Here is a 24470-nt window from a genome sequence, read left to right on the forward strand (position 1 = left end):
CCCAGTAAGTGTAAATATTTGGAGAATGTTAAGTGCTGCAGTTAAAATTTTTGTTTAACATCTAGGTACAGCCATGGATGCCCTTAATAGCATGCAGAATTTTTTACGTGGTCGCCCTAAAACCTTCAAGTCTCTGGAGAATGCCATTGAGTGGAGGTAATCCACAAATCTATATTGTCTATATTTTAAGTGTTATATTGTAGCTTTTCTTTTTCAACAGCTCAAGCACCAAGTTCAAAGGAATAATTCCACACCTTAACTTTATGGTAATATCATGGGTATCATTAAAAAGTTCTTTAAAAAGTGTTTCAGACTTGTCTCAGTTGCATAAAATCCAACCTTTTTCTAATACTCTGCGGTACCTGCTACAGTCGTAGAATTATGGATCATCTGCTGTCTAGCTGTTCCCATCATTAAGGTGAGAGTCTAGAGACTAATTGAGACTCTAGGACCTCTTCCACCTCTGATGCTTCATGGTTCTAGATTCTCTTTCTGTGTTCCAAAGAAAATGAAGGAGAAACAGAAGATGGGTGTAGATTCCTTTCTCAGTTTTTATTTTGGTTTTGGGTAAATAGTTTTTACAAAAATCACTGAAAGAATTGACTGTGGTTCTCACTTAAGTAAAGGTTGTTCATTCTTTAATTTATTCATTAATTCAATAAATTACTTGATTAAATGTTTATTAAACACTTTGTGCTAAAGGGTAAAGAATCGGAGATAAGTAAAATACTGACCCTCCCTCCAAGGAGATCAGTCTTGGGGTAAAACCACTGTCAGTATTCCATCTTTTTACCTGTTCTTCAAAATCCTTCTTCAGAACACTTTCTCCACCTCCACCCAACCACACAGATCACTGTCTTACTAGAATTGCCTGAGACCTCTAAGTCTATATTATATCATACTGTTCACCCCTTGAGTCTTTTAATCCCTCCTAAAGGGATATGCTTATATTATTAATTTTTACTTCTATCTTAATGCTCTTCCTGCATCATGAGAGTAGCAGCTATTCTCTATTTCTTTTGTACGTTCATACAGCATATAGCACACTAGCAGTCAGAGCATTTCTGTTAACTGAATCAGAGATATCAAGTGGAAATTACGGACCTGGTCAATATATCCTAAGGGAGTTTTCCTAGGACAGAGGATCTTATGCCAAATATGGCATGCCAGACTGATGTGTATGTTTAGTGAGTTTGCCTCTACCTCCCTGTGTTCATGCTTTTTTTTTTTTTTTTTTTTTGTATTTTTCTGAAGCTGGAAATGGGGAGAGACAGTCAGACAGACTCCCGCATGTGCCCGACCAGGATCCACCCAGCATGCCCACCAGGGGCGACGCTCTGCCCACCAGGGGGCGATGCTCTGCCCCTCCGGGGCGTCGCTCTGCCGCAACCAGAGCCACTCTAGCGCCTGGGGCAGAGGCCAAGGAGCCATCCCCAGCGCCCGGGCCATCTTTTGCTCCAATGGAGCCTTGGCTGTGGGAGGGGAAGAGAGAGACAGAGAGGAAGGAGGGGGTGGGGGTGGAGAAGCAAATGGGCGCTTCTCCTATGTGCCCTGGCCGGGAATCGAACCCGGGTCCCCCACACACCAGGCCGACGCTCTACCGCTGAGCCAACCGGCCAGGGCCCTGTGTTCATGCTTATGTTCTCTCAGAGGCACCAAAGATCTCTCTGTCTTGGGCAGTCACAGCATGGAGAGTACAGCTGCTGCCAGCTCAACATGTGTCTTGAGTACTCTGCCAAATAATGATTAAAACTTATTCAGTAAACACTTTTTTAGTACCGAAGATGTGTCAGTACCTGATCCAAGTACTGGGGATGAATCAGAATTAGTTCTTATGTATTTACTTGTATGTATAAACTTGGGATACCAATATTAACAAGTAAATACATAACTGCAATACAATGAAGGAAGCCCAACAGGTACAAAAGATAGGTATGCAATCCAGCCTGGGAGTCGTGGTGGACCTTCACTTAATGGAGGTAGAATCTTGATTCTAGTGGCAATTTAGGATAGGATAGGGTAGGGTAGGGTAGGGTAGGATAGGATAGAGTTTTGTTTGTTGAATGTTAAAATGTTCTGGGCACATAACAGGAGTATAATACTGTATATTGCTAATGCAGAAAAAAACAAAACTCAGAATTGGAAGTATGGTTTCTACAGAATGCATATCGCTTTCATACCGTTATAAGTTGAAACTATTAGTCAAACCATCACAAATCAGTGATCCTCTGTAGTTAGAAGAGGTTGATCTAGATAAAATTTTTTTTTTTTTTTTCTGAAGCTGGAAACGGGGAGAGACAGTCAGACTCCCGCATGCGCCCGACCGGGATCCACCCGGCACGCCCACCGGGGGCGACGCTCTGCCCACCAGGGGGCGATGCTCTGCCCCTCCGGGGCGTCGCTCTGCCATGACCAGAGCCACTCTAGCTCCTGGGGCAGAGGCCAAGGAGCCATCCCCAGCGCCCGGGCCATCTTTGCTCCAATGGAGCCTCGGCTGCGGGAGGGGAAGAGAGAGACAGAGAGGAAGGAGGGGGCGGGGTGGAGAAGCAAATGGGCGCCTCCCCTATGTGCCCTGGCCGGGAATCGAACCCGGGTCCCCCGCACACCAGGCCGACGCTCTACCACTGAGCCAACCGGCCAGGGCGATCTAGATAAAATTTAAAGAATTATCGCATAGATAGCATTTAAGCCAAAAGACTGTGCTCACTGAGGGATTTGATGTTGATAGAAAAAAGAGCCAAGAACTGAGCCTTGGGATAATCCACAATATCTAGAGCTTGGAAAGAGGGGGACGATTCAACAAAGGAAACTGAAAAGGCCCAGTTGATGAGTTACATGGAAAACTGGCAGAGTATAGAAAATGTTTCTAGAAGGAGGGAGAGAGCATTTGTGTCAAATAATGCAGAGAAATCACCTAAGATGAGGGCTAAGAAATGACCATTAGTATTGGCATAATGGAGGTGACCTTGCAAAGGAAATCTCAGGAAATAAGTGGGAGATAAAAACCTGTTATAAACTGGGTATATTAGTCGAGGAAAGGAGATGAGATGACAAAGTAGAGAAACCAAGTGTGATAACTTTATTGAGAAATTGTGTTGTTGTACAGGAGAACAGAGAAATGAGGTGAAATAATGAATGTGGAGTTGAGACTATTTTCAAGGGCTGGAGAATGTTTTTAAAGGTTGTTTTATAATGTCCACTAGAGAAAAAACAATGCTGACAAAGGAGAGAGATAAGATAACTAAAAGATACAAGGTCCTCATAAGCAAAAAGGGATGGGAACCAATATCCCACGCTGGCCTTGAATAGGAACAGAGATATTTCATATATTAAACTGTCATCAAAGTAGAATATATATGATCATGACTACTGGTGGATTTGTATTACTGTAGATTCAGTTTATGGTAGAAAAATAAAGTAATAGTACTGATTGTTTCTGTTTATCATTAAAATAAGAAACAAGGTCATTCATTATCTAAGGGGGGTGCACTTTAAAATTTTACATAATTTTTTAAATTAAAAGTGGGATTTAAAGAAATGGGTTCTGGTGGCCTGCTTCATGTGGTGTTTATGGCTCCTCTTGGTACATGCAGTCATTGTACCTGGTCCTTAAGCATACTTAGGGGAAGTATGCAACTCTGGGGAAACTAATCTATTAAGATAGAGTCAGGCCTGACTGCTGGTGGTGCAGTGGCTAGAGCATCAACCTAGGATGCTGAGGTCCCAGGTTGGAAACCCCGAGGTCGACGGCTTGAGCACAGGCTCACCAGCCTGAGCGTGAGGTTGCCAGCTTGAGTGTGAGATCATTAACATAATCCCAAAGTCACTGGCATGAACCCTAAGGTTGCTGACTTGAAGCCCAAGGTCACTGGCTAGAGCCTGCTAGTTGAGGCATAGATGAGAAGCAATCAGTGAACAACTAAAGTGATGCAACTATCAAGTTGATGCTTCTCATCTCTCTCCCTTCTCTCTCTTTCTCTCGCAAAAAGAAAGAAAAGAAAGGATAGAGTCGAAACTCCTAAGCTGTCTATGATGGCATGCAAGGTCCTGTTCCACTCCACCCCCATTTCTCCTTATACCTGTCCTCTAAAGTCATCATCCTGCAGACTCTTTCACATCACAGTGCCTGTGTTCGCACAGTGTGCCCTCTGCCAGTAATGTTCTGACCATCCTCTTTTCTTTCTTTCTTTTTTTTTTTTTTTTGACAGAGAGAGAGAGAGTCAGAGAGAGATAGGGACAGACAGACAGGAAGGGAGAGATGAGAAGCATCAATTCTTCATTGCAGCACTTTAGTTGCTCATTGATTGCTTTCTCATATGTGGCCTGACTGGGGGCTCCCAACAGAGTGAGTAACCCCTTGCTCAAGCCAGTGACCTTGCGGTCATATCTATAATCCCATGCTCAAGCCAGCAACCCTGTGCTCAAGCTGTTGAGCCCACGCTCAAGCCAGCAACCATGGGGTTTCAAACCTGGGTCCTCCACATCCCAGTCCAACGCTTATCCACTGTGCCACCGCCTGGTCAGGCTGACCATTTTCTTTTATCTTTTACTTCTCTTCAGTTCTCAGTTCAGACAGGACATTTGGGAAGCTTTCTTTAATCTCCTCATTCAAAATAAAGTTGATTTTTTTTTTGAGCCTTGCCTTATTATATTAAAATTATATGTTTGTGTTTCTTTCTCCCCACTGAATTATGTGCTTCTGAAGCATGTGCCTGACACATAGTATCCTTTGGTAAATATTTGCAGAACTGAAATGACTTCAGTGTCTTCACTTATTTTTTACTACTCAGTTTATAGACATAACAACCAAGTGGGAAGTAGTGGTAATCTCCCTATAAGCTATAGTGGTAACTATAACTTGAGTAGGTCCTACAGAATCTGTAGAATTATTCATTTGACCCTACTGACATGGTAAAATGAATTCTGAATAATCTCTCTCCCTTCTTTTCTCTTCTAGCGTGAAGAGTGGCCAAATTAGAAATCTGGAGTCTGCCCGTGTCTCAATGGTTGGCCAAGTCAAACAGTAAGTCCTATTTTTCCCTGTTAGGCTGATTAGAGAGTGAAACATGGTGAGGGAATTACAGTTTACTTTTTTCTCATACACTTACTCTACCATCCTTGTGAATGCCTTCAGTATTTTAGATAATTTTTACAAGTGAGCTCAGGTGGGCCAGTTACATAGATTTTCTTTTTTTTTTCTTTTTCTTTTCTTTTTTCTTTTTCTTTTTCTGGGGAAACTCCAAGAAAAATAGTGTCTTCTCCAAATAGTATTGGATTACTTTATTAGCACAACTTAGGTGTTAAAGGTGAAGAATCCCAAAGAATGGACATTAAAAATTAAGTGTCCACTCAAGTGCTGGCAGTATGGTTCATTCTCATAAGTCTCCTTCTAAGCCAAATATGGCTGTGAGGAAATTATAGCAGAAAAGCTTTAGTGTACCCTGAGTGGAAGCCAGATCCTAAGAGTGAGCTAAGATTCTTTAACCCAAATGATCTTCCTGAATAAGGTTACATGAGTCCTGGATATTGCTATATAGTCACAAAATAAATTTCAGCTGAATTGAAAAAACGTTGCCCAGTGAACAGACAGGGAACACAAGAGTTGATGAAAATGATAATGGCATTATTGAATGTGTGCTATTTATTTACCAGGTACTGTGTGGGGTATTTTATATACACTATCTCATTTTTTAAAACCTTATATTATTGAACATTTTCAGATATATATGTACCTATTGCGCATTTTCAGTGGTCATTGAGTCATGGCCAGTCTTGTTTTATCTGTACTCGTTTATTTCACCTAAACACAAAATATTTTGAAACAAATTCCAGACAAACACAATTTTCTCTGTAAGATTTCAATATTCTCTCTGTAGGTTCCACTTCTCTCATTTTTTTCTTGCACTTTATGTGTTGAGGAAACCTGGTTATTTGTCCTGTAGAGTTTCCCACAGTCTGGATTTGCTGGTTGATTCCTCAAGGTGTAAGTTCACATATTCCTTTGTTTCCTGTATTGTCTGTAAACTGTTAGTGAGATCCAGAGATTTTTTTTTTTTTTTTTTTTTTTCCGAAGTGAGAAGCAGGGGGAAGGCATACAGACAGACTCCCGCGTGCGCCCGACCGGGATCCACCCGGCATGCCTACCAGGGAGTGCTGCTTGGCCCCTCTGGGACATTGCTCCACTGCAGTCGGAGCCATTCCAGTGCCTAAGGCAGAGGCCATGGAGCCATCCTCAGTGCCCAGGCCAATGCTGCTCCAATGGAGCCCTGGCTGCGGGAGGGGAAGAGAGAGATAGAGAGGAAGGAGAGAGGAAAGGGTAGAGAAGCAGAAGGGCACTTCTCCTGTGTGCCCTGACTGGGAATTGAACCTGGGACACACACACTGGGCCAATGCTCTACCGCTGAGCCAACTGGCCAGGACCCAGAGATTTTATTAAGTTCAGGTTGATTTGTTGTCATTTTTCTTTTTTTATTTGTTTTTAAGAATAGGTGGCCCTGGTTGGTTGGCTTAGTGGATAAAACATGGCCTGGTATATGGATGTCCTGGGTGCAATTCCTGGTCAGAACACACAAGAGAAGCAATATCTGCTTCTCTCCCCATCCCTCTCCTCCTCCTCTCTCTCTTCTCCCACATCCAGTGGCTCTATTGGTTTGAGCATTGGCCCTCGGGCACTGAGGATAGCTTGGTTGGTCTGAGCATGTCAGCCTCTCAGGTGCTAAAAATAGCTCAACTGATTCAAGCTCGGTCCCAGACAGGTGTTGCTGGGTGGATCCCGGTTGGGGTGCATGTGGGAGTCTGTCTTACTATCTCCCCTCCTCTTACTTAAAAAACAGAAAAAAGAATAGGTGATATTTATACTGTTTACTGTTTAATGTTACCAGGAAACACATAATGTCTAGTTGTCTCTTTTTTTGAATGTTAGTAGCCATTGATGATCATTACATGGATTTATTAATTCATTTGCACTATCATATTTAATTCTTACAATATCTCTTTAAGATAAGTATTGTTTTATAGGTTAGGATATGAAAGTTCAGAAAGGTATAGTGATTTTTCTGAGGCTCACACAACTAGTGAATCACAGATCTCAGATTCAAACTCCTATATATTTGACTCCAAGGCCTATATTATGGATTTTGTGACTAAAAAGGCAATTTGAATAGTAATACCTGGTAGGCACATTGCAGAGGCTTTGAGTAAACTGTCAAACAGCCCACTTTTCAATGCCTAAATATTTTGATATCTGACTTGTCTAAACAGTGGTAAGACATAGGCAGTTCAGTGATTTTTAAATTTTACTGTATTTGTAAAACTTATGTGGTATTTTCTCTTCATTTGTAAACCTGTGTTTGTAAGAGTCTGTGTGTTTTAATTGTCACATAGTTATCAGCTATAACTTTTTTGCCTTCTTGATCTAGGTGAAATTTTCTTGAATCTCCCAGTTTATAGCTATGGAAATCCAAAGTACACGTTTCTTTATAATGGTCCTTTGACCTAGATATGAAAATTGATACCTCAAGTCTAATAGAAACCCCCGCTTTACAAAACATTTGTGAACATACACATCACTGAAGGTTCGGTAGAGGAGACAGAGAAGAGATGATCATCTTGCTTATTCTCTCTCCTCCCTTCTCTCTCCCTCTCAAGGGCAGAGTAACAAATTCTTGTCTACCATGCAGAGCAGACCTTGGCTCTAGTGGCTGCCAGGCTTTTGGGATTTTTACCTTTAACATTTATCAATGTATTTTTTCCAATCAGTTCTTTCTAAAAACAATTTTGGTGTCAGCTGTTTATATAATATTTTTCTACCTAATTACATACTAAAAAGATACTGTTTTTAGAGGAAAAAACTAATAATAATTGGTTGGGTCAGATATTCTAATCTGGAAAGTTCAGCTGGCATGATGATTGTACTTGTCAATTTCTATCAACTAATTAAAAAGTCGGGGCTTTTTACCATTCCATTTGAACTTTATTCTACTATAAGCAGGATACAGTAGAAAAGCATCATGCTTTAGAATTATTTGGGCCTGAATTTACCCACTGGTTTTATCCATTCATTTAGTAGGTGATCCTGGACTAAACTACAGGCCTTTTTCATAGGATTATTAAGAGGATTATATAAAATAATGCCAATACTATGGCTGGGTTGCTCAGTGGATAGAGAGTCTACCTGGCACACTGAGGATACAGATTCAGTCCCAGTCAGGGCACGTAAGAGAAGCAACCAAGGAGTGCACAACTAAATGGAACAACTAAGTGGATAACAACTTAATGCTTCTCTCTCAACTCAATGGAAAAATTAAAAAAAAAAATGCCAATAAAACTTGCCACCATACCTCAGGGAGTGGTTACTCCCTGTGTGGGTCAGTATTGGTGCAAGAACTGGAAACCATCCCTTGAAGTATAGTCATACATTGGTCATGTTCTTCCACAGTTCTGGGATAGATAGGGACAGACAGACAGGAACGGAGAGAGATGAGAAGCATCAATTATCAGTTTTTCGTTGCGACACCTTAGTTCATTGATTGCTTTCTCATATGTGCCTTGACCTCGGGCCTTCAGCAGACCGAGTAACCCCTTGCTCGAGCCAGCGACCTTGGGTCCAAGCTGGTGAGCTCTGCTCAAACCAGATGAGCCCATGCTCAAGCTGGCGACCTCAGGATCTCGAACCCAGGACCTCTGCATCCCACTCTATCCACTGCGCCACTGCCTGGTCAGGCTATTTTGTGCAATTTTTTTATTTATTTTATTTTTCTGAAGCTGTAAACGGGGAGAGACAGTCAGACAGACTCCCGCATGCACCCGACTGGGATCCACCCTGCACGCCCACCAGGGGCGAACGCTCTGCCCACCAGGGGGCGATGCTCTGCCCCTCTGGGGCGTCGCTCTGTTGCGACCAGAGCCACTCTAGCTCCTGGGGCAGAGGCCAAGGAGCCATCCCCAGCGCCCGGGCCATCTTTGCTCCAATGGAGCCTCGGCTGCGGGAGGGGAAGAGAGAGACAGAGAGGAAGGAGAGGGGGAGGGGTGGAGAAGTAGATGGGCGCTTTTCCTGTGTGCCCTGGCCGGGAATCGAACCCGGGACTTCTGCACGCCAGGCCGACACTCTACCACTGAGCCAACCGGCCAGGGCCTATTTTGTGCATTTTTAAAATTACATTTTCCACATCCTTCTCCCAGGGGCATTAAGTTTTAACTAACATTTAATTATAAAAGGCCATAAGTATGAGTATCTCTGAGATATTATGTGTATAGAAGAGAAGTTTGTAACAGCATTTTTTTTTTAAAACCTAGGTGTGAAGGAATTACAAGCCCAGAAGGCTCAAAGTCTATAGTTGAAGGAATCATAGAGGAAGAAGAAGAAGATGAAGAAGGAAGTGAGTCAGTAAACAAGAGGAAAAAGGAAGATGACATGGAGGTGGGTAAAACCTGCATTCTTGGAAGGATGGGGTAGGGAATGGTGGCATTTTTTTTTGTCTGCCATTAGATCTTTTAGAGGGCAAAGATATCATCATGATAGATATTATTTTAACTATAGTCTATAAGGCACTTGTAGATAGCACCGACAAACTGGAACATAAAAGTATACCCTACCCTGAAACAGGCTGCTCTCTCTTTAGACTCTTTCTCACCTCCTTCATTCTTCTGTTCCTGTGGTTTATTTAATGAGAAAATCCCATTTCCAACTGCTCGATACTAAACCCATCCAACTCTTACCCATCTTGTAAGATGTATCTGCTTGGGGAAGTTTTCTGAGTTCAGTTTATGTCAGTCCCTCTCCAGTACAGCACTGAGAGTGACACCCTCATCACTTTGCTGTTTGAAGTTGTGGCTAACCCAGAGAACTTATTCTCATAAGCCACATTCAAGGACACTATAGACTCCTTCCTGGTAGTCATCCCTTGGATGCAGATTCAGTGTCTTCTAATTGTCCAAGAATTGTCTCCCAACAAAAATAACCCGTGTTGTTTGAGGACGGAAACTGATGTTCTATATGAATTTACCTTGGCATTCAGCTCAGGGTTGTGCACATAGAAAGTTTTCTGTGAGTACTTAGATGAGCATTTGATATGAGGATTGTAGTGAGAAGGATGCTTTTTCTCCGGATATGATTAGTGAACATGACCAGCAGACTTTCAGGTATGGCTTATAAACATCTTACTATGGACTTGGCGTACACCACATATTCCTTTGCATTTGGAGATGTTACTGTTAGCAAAGAGGAAAGTACTTTTTTTAAATAGTATTTTTGATTTAATAAGGATCTTTTTGGAATCCTAAAATCAATGAATAATACCTTGTACCTCTTTGGTAGTTATAATAATATAAATAATGCATGGTCAGTTTGCCCTCCCAACACTGCTAAAAGTGAGGGAAGTTCATTTTTCCCAAGTTAACAGTGTGGAAACTGAGACTCAGAGATGAAGAAACACAAACTATCAATTACTGTTTACCTTCTATGTTGTAGGAACTATACCCAGAACTTTACATTTATCATATCTAATTCTCAGTTTAGCTTTGTGTTACAGATATTATCACTGTTTTTACAACTCAGGTACATATACTTGCCTGTGGTCACACATTAATATTAGTGCTAAAGCATATCTAAATCCTGTGATTTTTAATTCCAACTTATTTTTTCTTTGTACTTTTTTATACACTCAATTATATGAAGTTATATAAATTCCAGCAGTTTTGTTAGGAGGGCAAACTAAGGTACATCAAGCAATAAGGAATATAAGGTCCAGGGGCTTTTGGTGCCCATTCGACCTTAGGAGCATCCCTGTTAGAGCAAAATATAAAAAGTGGTGTTTGAAATGACCCTGAGACATACCTAAGAGGTCAGTTGCATCCATTCTGTCTGTAAAAGAAGATAAAGATATACATTTAATGGGAAGGGGGATGCAAATCTAAACCAAAATGAATAAAATACAGAAAAGAAATGGAAAACATGTAAGCTTTGTCCCCTAAAGCAGTGTTTTTCAACCAGTGTGCCATGGCACACTAGTGTGCCGTGAGACATGGTCAGGTGTGAGTATAAATACATTTAGAAACTATATTATTAACTATATGAATAATGTGTACTGTGTTACAGTGTCATTTTGTAGGTGGTGTGCCCCAGGATTTTGTAAATGTAAAAAATGTGCCGCAGCTCAAAAAAGGTTGAAAATCACTACCCTAAAGGAATAAACTTCAGTTGTTCATGAGATATTCTTTTATATATAAATTTATTTTTTAACTAGGTACTTTATTGAGTGATTACTCATCCAAAGTATATATTTCATTTTTTTTATAATAGTCCAAAGTTGTGTAACCATCACAACAATTTAATTTTAGAACATTTTCATCACTTTTAAAAACAATGTCACCTGGAGATGTTTTCTTTATATGTACCCTGATTTATTAATGTCACCCCATTAAAATTAATAAAAAAATAAAAAACAATGTCATACTATTTTCAGTCACTTTCCATTTTTCCCTAACCATCTCATCCCTAGGCAACCACTAATCTACTTTCTGTCTCTGTAGATTTGCCTAGTCTGGACATTTTATATAAATGGAATTATGGAATGTGTGATACTTTGTGACTGGCTTCTTTCACCTCAGCATAATGGTTTCATAGTTCATCCATGTTGTAGCATGTATTAGTACTTCATTTCTATTTATGGCTGGATAATATTTTTTTTATTATAAATAAATTTTTATTTTAATGGGGTGACATCAATAAATCAGGGTACATATATTCAAAGAAAAACATTTCCAGGTCATCCCGCCATTCAGTTCTGCTGCATACCCATCACTAAAAGAGAGATCGTCCTCTGTCACCCTCTAGCCAGCTTTTTTTTCTGTACCCCTCCCCTTCCCCTTCCCCCTCTCCCTTCTTCCCTCCCCCCACCCCCCGTAACCACCACACTCCCGTCCATGTCTCCTAGTCTCGCCCCTATGTCCTACCAATGTATGGAACCCTGCAGTTCTTCCAATACAGCAAGAATCCATAAAAGAGTAGTGTCCTTAACATGTTCACCAAGTCCAAGTTGGCCCCATCACCATGCCAAATCCCTGAGAAATGCAACCCAACCACAGTTCAGTCTGTTAGGAGCTGTCACAGGGAGCAGGAGTCCAGGAAAAGTCCACACGGGAAAAGTCCGCATGGTGCTGGAATTGTTGTCACCATTCTATACTTTGCAGCTCATGTCCAAGTCCCAATGACAGCTGCTTCTAGCTGGTAATGATTCAGGTAGACTGGAAAAGCCATTTGCAGCATGCGTGGATATGGAGCTTCTGTTCTCCTCTGCCTGGAGAGTTGAGACCAGGTTGCTTTTCCCTGGAGCTCTGCGACTGTGGCATGGTAAAGAGAACCTTGGGATACACTAAGCTGGGTGGCAAAGGTAAATTCATAATACAAGTTGGCAAAAGGGGGAAGGAGAGCTCTACATCAGGAGTAGGTCCCAGCCTGAAATATGAGTGGGGCATTGAGGTAGGCGGGATAAAGGAAACACTATATACTAAGCAAAGCAGCAAAAAATAGGACTATCAACACCCACAACAGAGATCTTTGAGGGAAGAATAAAAAACCTGACTATTCAGGCAAAACATAGTTAAGTGGCCCTTGTGCAAATGAGATCAGTTTACCTGCTTCTTGGAAGAAATACCCTAGGCTCATCCACAGTGTCGTAGATGAGGTCGACAGCCCTGGGCACCTTCAGCCTTCAGTGGCAAAACCCAGCATTCTGGGCAAGGTTAGGTCATAGGTGGCTGGAGCAGGGCTGGAAGAGACTGAACCCTCCCTTAGAGGAGCGAGGGGGAAGCTTACCTTCCAGTGTCTCTGTTTCCTCACAGCAGAGGCATGTAAGCCTGGCAGGCTTTAGCTCAATGACCTTCCTTTCCACTATTGAAGCAGGACCCAGATGGCATCCTATGAGACCCCTTTGGGGCGTTGGAGCCTTTAAGGGTGTATCCTAAAAGCTGGTAGTTCCCCTGATCTCTATTGGGCTTTTTCTGCCTCTAGGTATCTTAAAAGCCATGCTTAGAAGATCTCGCTGAGGGGTTTGAGGATCCCCATCCGCCTATATAAATCTTTTCCATATATCTGGAGCTATTTGGAAAAAGACAAAACAGTGTTATTAGCTGGATCTAGTAAAGAAGGAAGTAGTTTGCAGGCGAAAAAGATTTGGTGTCTCCTGTTCATCAGCCTTCAAAAGAAATGTAAATTTTTTTTTTTTTTTAAGTAAAAAGCATGATATGGTAGACCCGTAGGAGTCATTGGCCTGGTGTGCAGGACTCCTGGGTTCGACTCCCGGCCAGAGGACACAGGAGAAGCGCTCATCTACCCCTCCACCCCTCCCCCCTCCATCCCCTCCCTCCTCTCCGTCTCTCACTCTCCCCCCCCCCACAGCCAAGGCTCCACCGGAGCAAAGCCACCCCGGGCACTAAGGATGGCCCCATGGCCTCTGCCCCAGTCGCCAGAATGGCTCCGGTTGCAACAGAGCTACACCCCAGATGGGCATAGCATCCCCCCTGGCAGGCATGCCAGGTGGATCCCGGTCAGGCGCATGTGGGAGTCTGCCTGACTGCCTCCCCATCCCCATCCCCAGAAAAACACAAAAAATAAATAAATAAAAGAAAAAATACAAAAAAAAAAAAAAGGGCATTCCCTTGTGTTAAAGCTCCAGGGGGCATGGAGTGAGCTTGAGTATGTCCTATGAAACATGGAGCTCTATGTTGACAGCTGGATAATATTTTATTGTATGGATAGACAACATTTTTTATCCATTCTTCAGCTAATAGACACTTTTTGTTCCCACTCTTTGTGTTTGAATGATGCTGGTACAAACATTCACGAACAAGTTTTTGTGTGGGCATAGGTTTTTATTTCTTTTGGATATACACCTACAACGGGAATTAGTGGATGGTAATCCTATATTTAATCATTTGGGGAACAGGCAGATTGTTATCCAAAGTGTCTGCACCATTTTACATTCCCACCAGCAGTATATGAGGGACCCAGTTTTTCTACATCCTTGTCAGTACTTGTTATTGTATTTTTTATTTTAGCCATTGTAGTAGGTGTGAAGTATCCCCTGTGGTTTTGATTTACATTTTCCTTATGACTTTTGATGTTGCATCTTTTCATGCACTTATTGTCTTGTTTGTATCTTCTCTGGAGACATATCTATTTGGCCCTTTGCCCATTTTAAAATTTGGTTGTCTCTATTATTGAGTTATGAGTGTTCTATATTATATGTGATTTGCAAATATTTTCTCTAGTGGGTTGTCTTCTCACATTCTTGAAGGTATTATTGGAAGTGCGAAAGTTTGATTTCGATGAAATTCAGTTTATTTACTTTTCATCTATTGCTTGTGCTTTTGGTGTCTTAATCTAAAAAGGCTTTGCCCAGCCCAAGGTCACAAAGATTTAGGCCTATGTTCCCTTCTAAGAGTTTTCTAGTTTTAGCATTTAGGTCTATGATCCATTTTGAGTTAATTTGTGTGCAGTATTAGGTTGGGTCTGTAACCTTATTTTTTGCATGTAACTATTCAGTTGTCTCAGCACCATTTGTTGAAATGACTACCCGTTTCTCATTGAGTGGTCTTGTCAAAGATCATTCAACCAGGTATGTGAGGGTTTAAGAGCTCTCTAGTTTATTTCGTTGGTATATTTGTCTGTCTGTATACCAGTACTATGCTATTTTGATTACTGTAGCTTTGTAATATGTTTTAAAATCAGAGAGTGTGAGTCCACTAATTTTTTCTTTTTCAAAGATTTTTTTGACTGTCCAGGGTCCCTTGAGATTTCTTATAAATTTTAGGGTAAGTTTTTGAAAAAAATATCATTGGAATTTTGATAGGGATTGTATTGATTCTGTAGATTTCTTTGGGTAATGTGGACATCTTAACCACCAATGTTCTTTAATATATTACTATCTCATGTTTACTTCTAGATTTTCATATTGTGATTAATACAGTATCCCAATTATTTATTTTAGTTATAATATTTCAAATTTTTAATGATGCAGAAAAATACAGAGAATTATTTACTTATTCAGCTTGCATTTGATGAATGCATACTCTGCCTATCCACTTTATATTGAGATTTAACAAATATCGACATTTGGTCATATTTGTGTCAAATTTCCTTTTTTAAATTACTGTTGCAGGAACATTATAACATTACCATTAATCAAAATATTTTTAAAGTGCTCTAACAACAAATCAGCGTATTTTCAGTTTTCCTTTCAATTCTTTCCCAAAGTATACCACATTCCAGTGGTAATCCTAAATTAGATGACATGCTGTACTCTGCTTCTTTCACTTAATATTATATTGTAAGCATTTTTTCACACTGCAATGTGGTTTTTGTAATTATCCTTTTGATGGTGTGTTGTTTTTGCCAAATGGATATAAGAGAAACTCAATCTCAGCTCTATCATTTACTAGCTTTGTAATCTTAAGAGAATATCCTAACTGTACTAAAACTAGTAAAAGTAAGCTAATTATCTAAACATCGAAATAACAATATATCACAAGGCGGTTATAGAATTAAATGTATATTAAAATATCTGAGACATAGAGTAGGCCCTAATAAGTGCTAGTTTCCTTCCCTTTCCTTTTCCCAGGGACCTAGTTTTTATCCGTTCGTCCAGGGGTTGCTCTCAGAGACTCAGAACTTGCTCTTATTCCTCTAGACCAAGAAAGATCATCCATACACTTGGAGAATTGAACTGGCAAAAACAGAAAAATACTGGGATGGCTGGTTCCGAGGCTTATCCAATCTCTTTCTTAGTTGTCCTATTCCTAAATTGCTGCTCTTGGCTGGTAAGTGTGTGTGTGCGTGTAGTAGTTCGGGCTGCCGTAGCAAAATACCACAGACTAAGTGGCTTACACAACAAATTTATTTTCTATCAGTTCTGGAAGCTGAAAGTCTGAGATCAGGGTACCAGCATAGTCATGGCTTACAGACAACTGCCTTCTCGCTATGTCCTTACATGGCAGAAAGAAAAGAGCAAGCAAGCTCTCTGGTGTTTGCTCTTATAAGGACACTAATCCTATCATATGAAGGCCCCACCCTTATGACCCCATTTAACCCAATTACTTTCTCATTTAACCTTAATTAGTTCCATATTGCTAAATATGGTCACATTGCAGATTAGGGCTTTAATATATGGATTTGGGGGGGAGACATAAGTTAGTTCATAACAATATAGATATGCTGTCATCTGAATATGTTCTTGTTATATATAACTTCACCAAATGGGTAGTGACTTCTAAGATTTAGTACCATCCTCACTCATTTGTGCCCTTTCTCTTTCCCACACCAGATCCCTAAACCCAATGAAGCATAAGCACCCTCCTGGGATGGCCTGATTCTGACCTGGCCCCTGTACCTGGTCAAGCCTAAGCCCTTCTCCTAGAGTGGTATAAGGACATGCTGAGTGTAATAGAAATTTGAAAAAGTAAAACTGTTTTCAGAAACTAATTAAATGAGCAAAGTGATTACCTGGAAAGCTTCATGGTGAGAATTACACCCTCAGGAAGTTAGGATTGTTATTCCCATAAATTCAGAATGTCATGTTTACAACTTGGTAACAATTTTTTACTTCATACTTGAACAGTAACAATTACTTCACATTGCCTTTTCTGGTAAACTAATTATGGATTATCTTATTTTTTCCTAGGTGTTGATAGGTTGGATAAAGATCTGACTATTGGCCAAATGCAAGGTACGTCATCAAGAAATTATATTCCTATGTCGTTCTCTGAGGGCACAGGAAGGGGCATAGTCATGTGGAAATTAGTATTCTGAGAGAGTGAGGTGCAGTAGTGCTTTTGAGTGAGACTAATGTGGCATCTACCTCTGCTTCTCATCCACTATGATTATGGACAGGTACTTCCCTTTTCTGAGCTTTGATTTTAATCCCCCTTCTAAAAATGAGAATTATACTGCCGCCTGCATCTAAGAGTTGTAAGGACTAAAATGAGGCAATGTGTTTGAAAAGAGTATTATAAGCTATAAAGTATTCTATAGGTATATAATACTGTGAAAGTAGATATTCTGAATACTTACCATTATTTTTATTATTGTAGGAAGTCTTAGAAAAGGGAAAAGTCCTAGATAATCCAGATATAAAAAAATATAACTCCATTTAGAAGACAGCATGGTTTAGTGGTTGCTAATAACAAGGGCTCTGGGCTTTGGAGAACTGGATTTTAGCACTGCTTCTTTCCTACTAAGGTTTTGACAATGGGGAAGCTACTTGGCCTGCAGCCTCCCAGACATCATGAAGTACAGTGTGTAGGAGAGTGACATGTGCTGAGGACCAGGGATGTTGGCCAGATGATAGTGGAGGCAGTGGGGCCAGTTTTCTGAAGGCTCTTGCTTTAGTATGGATGAAAGGCTTGGTGAGGTGAAGTTAACAGGCATTGGTACCTTTGGGGCAAGGGGAAGATGTGCGAACCCCAAGGCCACCATTTCAGGCTTGAGCAGATTCTGTTCTTCACCTTTCTTCTCTGCTACCTACTGTCCCTGGGCAGTCTTATGGCTTCTGTTTATACCCCGATAGATAATTCTCAAAGCTAAATGTCCAGCCTATCCTCTCCTGAGCTCCAGACCCGGTCCATGTATCAAACCTGCACATCTCCACTTGGATATTTCATGGGCCCCTCAAACTGTTTAGCTGTCCTCAAGATCTCCACAGAGAAAAGGGCTATATTCCCTCACAATAGTTGTTCAAAGGCTCCTGACTGATTTATCAAACTCCTGCCCCAGGCCCTTGTACGCTCCCTTCCTCCAGCTACAGTGTCTTGAAGCCTGGAAAAGGACCATGGCTGAGACTATGTGATTTTTATGGCACTGATGTTGGTAATTCTGAGCTTAGACACCTTTCCTTGAATTCAGTTCAAGCAAACCTTTCCTAAGCACTCTTTCTGTTGCAAGACCTATGCTTGATGCTGGGTGGGCAAAAGATCAGACATGCCTTTGATACTGTCTGAAAGCAGCTGATCTGGACTGGACTAGCATGTGGAACCGGTGTTGATCACCAGTCTTGGAATCAGTTCTGGGTTTGAATCCCTGTTACTGGTTTTGGGGCCTGAGTGAATTGCTAACTTCTTTAATCCAGAGTTGGGTTTTTTTCATTTATAAGATGGAGATAATGATATATCTCAGTAAAGTTGTAGGAGATTTAAATGAGAAAATGTGAGTGAAGTAAGTCTGACAGATGATAGCTTCACCAAGTTCAGGAAGCAGTCATGATTCCTCATTAGATGACCTTCTGTTTCTCCTGTAAGGATTATGCCAAGACCACCTTCTCTTTCAAAGTATCTCATAAATATAGAGATTAAATGGCTGGGATGGGGGATGTTACATATAACAAAGAGAAATGGCTAGGTTGGCATAGATTTCTAACTTCAGCCTTCCCAGTATTATGTTTAAACCAGCTGAATTAGTTATAGAATCCTGGAAACCCAGCCCTCACTCATGGTGCAATTTGGGTAAATAATTTAGGTTCTCTAAAATTAAGGATCCTCTTTTGAAAAATGAGAGGGGTAGTTTTGGAAATATGCCTACCTTATAGAATAATTGTGAGGATTACCCATGATCACATTACTTTATGTGTACTGGACATAATGTTGTTAATATGTGTGAGTTCTCCTTGATGCCTTAGACCCATTCTTTTCAAAGAGAAATGAAAAATGCATCCCTAGTCATTAATCCTGGGGTGGTTGGAGTTGTAAGTTTTATCAGGTCATCCGTTCAATTCATTCATCAAAGACTTACTAAGCATTTGCTAGATGTCTCGTCCTGTGTTGGCCCTATTAGAGATTCAGAGCAAGTAATGATACTAGCCCCTGTCCTTACAGAGATGACACACTCCTGGGGAGACAAGCACCAGTGGCATTTTAAAATATATGCTTATAAAGTAAGAGGGGCACATGCTGCTCTGTTTGGATTCAAGTGCATTCACAGTAGTACAGGAAGAGATGTAAGGGATAGGGGAGTAGGCTGGAGTACCCAGGGCAGCTTACTGTAAGAGGAGGTGCATGGCCTGGGCCTTTCTGAATGGAATGGCCTTAGTTCCTCTCTGATTAAGCTACCTTGGGCAAATCACTTAAGTAATCATGGCCTCAGTCAGATTCACCATCTCAAAAAATAATTTTGTATTTGTCCTTAGTTTTATAGGGTACATTTGAGAGTCAGCTTAAAACATGGTTAGATACTCGGATTGATCAGTGTCACCCTGTTAAAGTTAATTTTCTAAATAAAATAAAATAAATAAAAATGTTTTTAAAAAGAAGAAGAAGAGTTTTTGAAAGCTTTGTAAAGCACCTTGTAACTGGGGTGAGACTCCTAGAATATAATGAGCAGGGAGGGGCTTTCAGTGCTTAGTCCCTTACTTTGTACATGGAAATACTGCTACTGAGTCTGCTTTGTCTACTTTGGGGAGCCGTGGGTCCCCTATCCTTTAGTCTACTTAGGGATCTTGCTTTATCAGTCATCTCTGTTTACTTTTAATAGCTATCACTTTGGTTGTGAGCTTACAGCGTTCCACAAGACAGTGTGAGGAAGTGCTTAGTACAGTGTCTGGCATAGTTAAGCTTTCAAGTTGGTAACTTATTGTCATAATAAATTTCAAAATCCTTAGCATAGTTGACGAGGCCTTTACTGGTGTGGTTCTTGCTTACCTCTCCTGCCTCATTATTAACTCTCACAAGCACCGTGCCAAACTTTTTATTTCTGGAAACAAATACCTTTTCATTCTCCTTTCCTTTGTGTAGGCTCTTCTTCCTGTGTGGGAGGACTCCCTGAATCCCTATTTGATCACAAAGCCCCCTTGCTTACATTCTTCCAGTTCCATGTGTGCAGCTTCATCATAGGAACTACATGTTGCATTAACACGCTGGTTCTTGTGTTTTGCTCCCCCAATAGACTATAATAAATCCCCTGAAACAGAGACTGTTTCTTCCTTTATGTTTGGCCTAAAGTAAATGCACATTAAATAGCTGCAGAAGGAAAAAGTGAAGGGAAAACGATTTGGCTTAGATTACAATTACAAGTATTACCATCCTTCTCATAGGCTTGGTAACTGTGTCTAGAGTATTGGGTAGGAGGAGACGGAAAGGTCTGGCTCTTGGAGTGTCCTGTGAGGCTGCAGGGGTGGTGAGGTGAGAGTCATTTTGTCCCTGAGGTTGCCTGGGTTTTTTTCCTCTCCAGGGAAGTTCCAGATGCAGGTCCTACCTCAGTGTGGCCACGCAGTCCACGAGGATGCCCCGGACAAGGTGAGTCCAATGCTTGTGACTGAGAGTTGTGATGACATCTGTGAGAGGGACTTGGTCGCACAGGAGATAGAACACACCTTTGGAGCAGTCTGTGCTGCCCGCAGCTGTTGCTGTGGAGCCTACGCAGGCACACCTTCACCAGCTCCCAGCCTCTGTGGCAGCAGCTTGTGGGCTTGGCCTTCTGTGTGTGGGCTGAGGAGCGACTGGCACCTGCTCTCTCATCCTGGGGCCTCTGGCTAAGATCTTAAGCTCTACTTCTCCATTACTCCTAAAACTCAGATGTAAAAAGGGATCATTTCTCCCTAAATTGTAGTAACAGGAGTTAAGAATATACACTTCCCTCTATAAGAAAAAGGGACTTTGTAACTCTAAGGGAATAAATAAGCCTTCACATCATTCTTCTTGACTTCTCTGGAGCCATTCCGGACAGGGATGGTGGGGAGGAGTCTCCCAGCCCCAACCGGAACTGGGTCCTTTTGATCTCAAGTTACCCAGACCTATAGGACCCATGAGTTCTCTGTAGAGCCTAACCTTCCAACAGAAGCCCCTAGGACCCCAAGGCTGAGATCCGTTGCTAACTTTCATATGGCTGGAATATCTGTGTTTTTCAGGTAGCTGAAGCTGTTGCCACTTTCCTGATCCGGCACAGATTTGCAGAGCCCATTGGCGGATTCCAATGGTAAGGAAGTACAAAGGTTTAAGGAGCCCAACAGTGCTGGTCAACACCAACAAAGAGATTTGTTGTAAATATCTCTTTCTTCACCCTGCCTGATTGGGTCACCATGCCTTTCTTCTTCCTCCTCAACACAGAGCCTGCATGTGTCTATAGTGCCACTGCTGTTTGTGTTCTCTGTCTGAGATTAAATTGTGCCTTGTCCCTTACCCTGCTGCGATGTGCACTTCTAATTGAGGTGGCCTTTCTCTGAGGATGCTGGGATGGGAATCAGTCCTTTTCCAAGCTCTTAGAGAAGTTCTGGGGGCCTTCTCCTGCCCTGCTGCTGAGGAAGGCTGGGCCACGGAGGCTGCGGAGAATCGGAGCAGGGTTTTCAACCTCAGCATGACTGACGTTTGGGACAGGTAGTCCTCGTGTTGGGGCTGCCCTGTGTATTATAGGGTGTTGAACAACATCCCTGGCCTCTATGCGGTAGAAGCCAGCAGCACCCCACACACTTATAGTTGTGACAAGCAAAAATGTGTCTAAATTTGATCAAATGTCTCAAAGCAGGCAAAATCACTCCCCATTAAGAATGTCTGGTCTAGAGGGAAAAGGATGCCTCTCACCCTAGGTTGCTCTTCGTCTGGTTAGGGAGACATGGGGGCTCTTTGTTGAGTGGGAGGAAGGAGAAGCATGGTGACCAAACCGCATGGCCTTGGCCCCACCTCAGGGACATCTGGTCTGTGCTACATCAGTCCCCTGATCCTCAGAGAGCCCACAGCCTGATGAGGAGTCACACTTGCCAGTGGAAAAGCCTCTGATTTTGGTGAGGGTCCAGGGGGTCTTATTCCCCACCCTCAAGAAATTTGAAGAAGAAATGTTTTTAAAAAAAGGCTTCTGTGTTAGAGAACTTGGAATGCCAGGGCCTGGGAGGTGAGGGGAACAGGGCAGGGTAGACAGGAGCCTGGCACAGTGAGCCACACCAGTGCCTCCCTTATGCCAAACCCCTCTCAGCAAACTGACCATTGATGGAGCCCAGGTCAACAGTAAAGCCTTCATTTCTCCTAATAAGCAGTGTTTGGGGCCCCTGGACCATTTGGAGCTGTGGTCGCGTCAGCTGTGCACTGAGAGCAGACCCAGTACAGCCTGCAGAGGGCTGTGGGAGGTGGGACAGATGTGCAAGGGCCTTCCTGGTTATTAGGAAGGCTTCCTGGAGGAGACAGAGTGACATTTATTTTCCCTTCTCTTTCCACTCTTCACAGTGTGTTTCCTGGCTGTTAGTGACCTGCTCTCTGTCCCTCCTTCAACATTGAGCTCTGTTGTAAATAACATTGCACCAGAGGCCACTGTGATGCCGCTGTCTCCTCCTCACCATCCTGCCCGACCGTGTGACACCGGCTCCCTATAGATGGGCATCCCCAGATGTACAAACCCTTTTGTGTATTTCTGCCAAAAGCATTGTTTTTCCGGGGCCTTTGACCAACATCAGCCTTCCTAGTCCAAGGCTCCCCAGATCTCCCCCCTACCCTGTTCAGGGGTCTGCCTGTTCTCCCTGCCTTACCTAGAGTAAAGCCTCCATCAGAACTGCCACGCTGGGCCCCTATTCCTAGCATTAGGCAATGTACCTGGGTGCATATGTCTCCCAGGCTCAGGGACCTCCATTGCTTGAGATTGTTCTTGGCATGGCCCTGCCCTACCTCATGGGATGGGCCATGCACAGGGTGGTCCTTATTTTTCCCTTTCAAATAAAATACCAGTCAGGTACCTTTATATCCCAGTCTTACACTTCAAGGCTTCGAAGACCCATACAATCCAGGATCCAATTCTTGGGTACAAGGAGGGGTGGTGGACAGCGTCACAAGAAACCAGCCTGAAAATCAGGTCTAGCCAGTCCAAGCACATGGCTTCCCGTCTGGGGAGAGCCTGCCATCCCACTCCCACATGTCTGGGCACCTGTCCTGGGCTGAGGCCAGGCTGCTCCAGGGGCGTCTTGAGCCCTCACCTGTCACAGAGCAACCCAGGTTATACAGCCCATGCACAAAGCCACAGGCTAAAGCCCGTGGAGTTGTTTTTAAGAATCAGAGTTAACCATTTTCATGATTGGTCCCTGGAGGTATGCAGAGTGCTGCTTGCCTCTTTCGACCCACACAGCTTACCTTCAGCATTTGTGGTTTCCACGTCACTTCATAGAAGCAGTATAGTCCAGCATCCGCAGTCTTTCCCTCTCCCAGCTGCCCCATCACAGCACTGCGGCCGCCCCGCTGCCCTGGCACGCTGTTCAGGGGCAGGGAGGGGCAGGCTCCTGCAGGCCATCCTCTGTGACTGTCTTAGGTGATGCGTAGCCCCCTCCACCTCTCCACCCAGCAACTTCCTATCCCTGTCCTGCTGCACGGTCCAGAGTCTGGGACCTACTTTGTTTCTTTGTTATTTATGACCTTGTAAAGAAAATAAATATCTCCCAACCTTTATTGGTCTAGTCTTTCTCTACAAAGTTGTCCTTATTTCTGCTGATCTGGGGGCAGGGGACAGTTTGTTGCATTTAGTTACCATGGAGCTCCAGACATGCCTTTCCTGCAACCCATCAGCATTACGTGCTCTGCCTACCCCCAGATCTGCAATGCCCAGTGGGATGGACAGGGTCAGCCTCCACAGCAGCCTGGAAACCTGGATTCCAGTCCCATCTCTTCAGACTACATATTTGCTGTGTCAGCTTGGGCCCACAACAGGACAGTCTTCCAGGGGTCGTCAAACTTTTTATAAAAACCGCCCACTTTTGCAGTGCTGGTCAACCTGGTCCCTACCGCCCACTAGTGGGCGGTCCAGCTTTCATGGTGGGCCAATCGCAGCGCTGTTTGGTTGCGCGGTAGGGACCAGGTTGACCAGCACTGCAAAAGTGGGCGGTTTTTATTAAAAGTTTGAAGAACCACTCATGGGTTCATACCTGCCAATTCCCACTTTCTCCACGACCAATCATCTCCTGAGCTCTAGACACTTAGGTCCACCTACCTCCTCCTATCTCTCCCGATGACCACAAGCCACTCATGTTGACCATTCTGAAAACTGAATTCCCCTCCCCCCTAAAACTAACATGTTTTTCCTCCCGAGTTTCCTAGCTTAGTAAATGGTAGGTACCATCATCTCTCCAACTGTCCAAACCAGCCAGTCAGAGCTCCCTAGACAGCTCTCTCACACCCACATCCAGTTCACCACCAAACCTGGGGTGGACCCACAGCCCTGCACGAGCAGAGCCCTCCTCTCTCAGATCACTTCAATCCCCTTGCTAGTTCCCTGCCACAGCCACCCTTGGTCAACTACACACTGGGAGTCTTCCTCCTAGAAGGCTAGGGCCTAGCTGCCTAAATTAGAACCAAGGCCGAGCCCTTAGGGTTTGTATGAGATAACTGCATTCTGTGCTGCTGGTTCCTCCTCTAAAATGTGGAGATCAATGGGGCCTACCACAGGGTCTTGAGGACTACATAAGTTAGTACTGGTTAACTGGCTTTCTCAGAAACTGACACAGGGGAGGCACTTCATGAAT

General features: G+C 42.8%; 1 protein-coding gene across 1 annotated transcript in view; it reads left to right on the plus strand.

Moving 5' to 3' along the window:
- Positions 1 to 23400, plus strand: part of PPME1 (protein phosphatase methylesterase 1) — a 66094-nt gene extending 42694 nt beyond the window's left edge. The window contains exons 7-14 of the mRNA XM_066368195.1: positions 66 to 156; positions 4958 to 5023; positions 9295 to 9418; positions 15687 to 15816; positions 16677 to 16721; positions 20213 to 20277; positions 20889 to 20956; positions 22195 to 23400. Of these exons, the coding sequence (XP_066224292.1) occupies positions 66 to 156; positions 4958 to 5023; positions 9295 to 9418; positions 15687 to 15816; positions 16677 to 16721; positions 20213 to 20277; positions 20889 to 20956; positions 22195 to 22213 (608 nt within the window). The 3' untranslated portion in view covers positions 22214 to 23400. The remainder of the gene's footprint in view (positions 1 to 65; positions 157 to 4957; positions 5024 to 9294; positions 9419 to 15686; positions 15817 to 16676; positions 16722 to 20212; positions 20278 to 20888; positions 20957 to 22194) is intronic.
- Positions 23401 to 24470: the final 1070 nt, after the last annotated feature.

This window comes from Saccopteryx leptura, chromosome 1, assembly GCF_036850995.1.
Source record: "Saccopteryx leptura isolate mSacLep1 chromosome 1, mSacLep1_pri_phased_curated, whole genome shotgun sequence".
Lineage (NCBI taxonomy): Eukaryota > Metazoa > Chordata > Mammalia > Chiroptera > Emballonuridae > Saccopteryx > Saccopteryx leptura.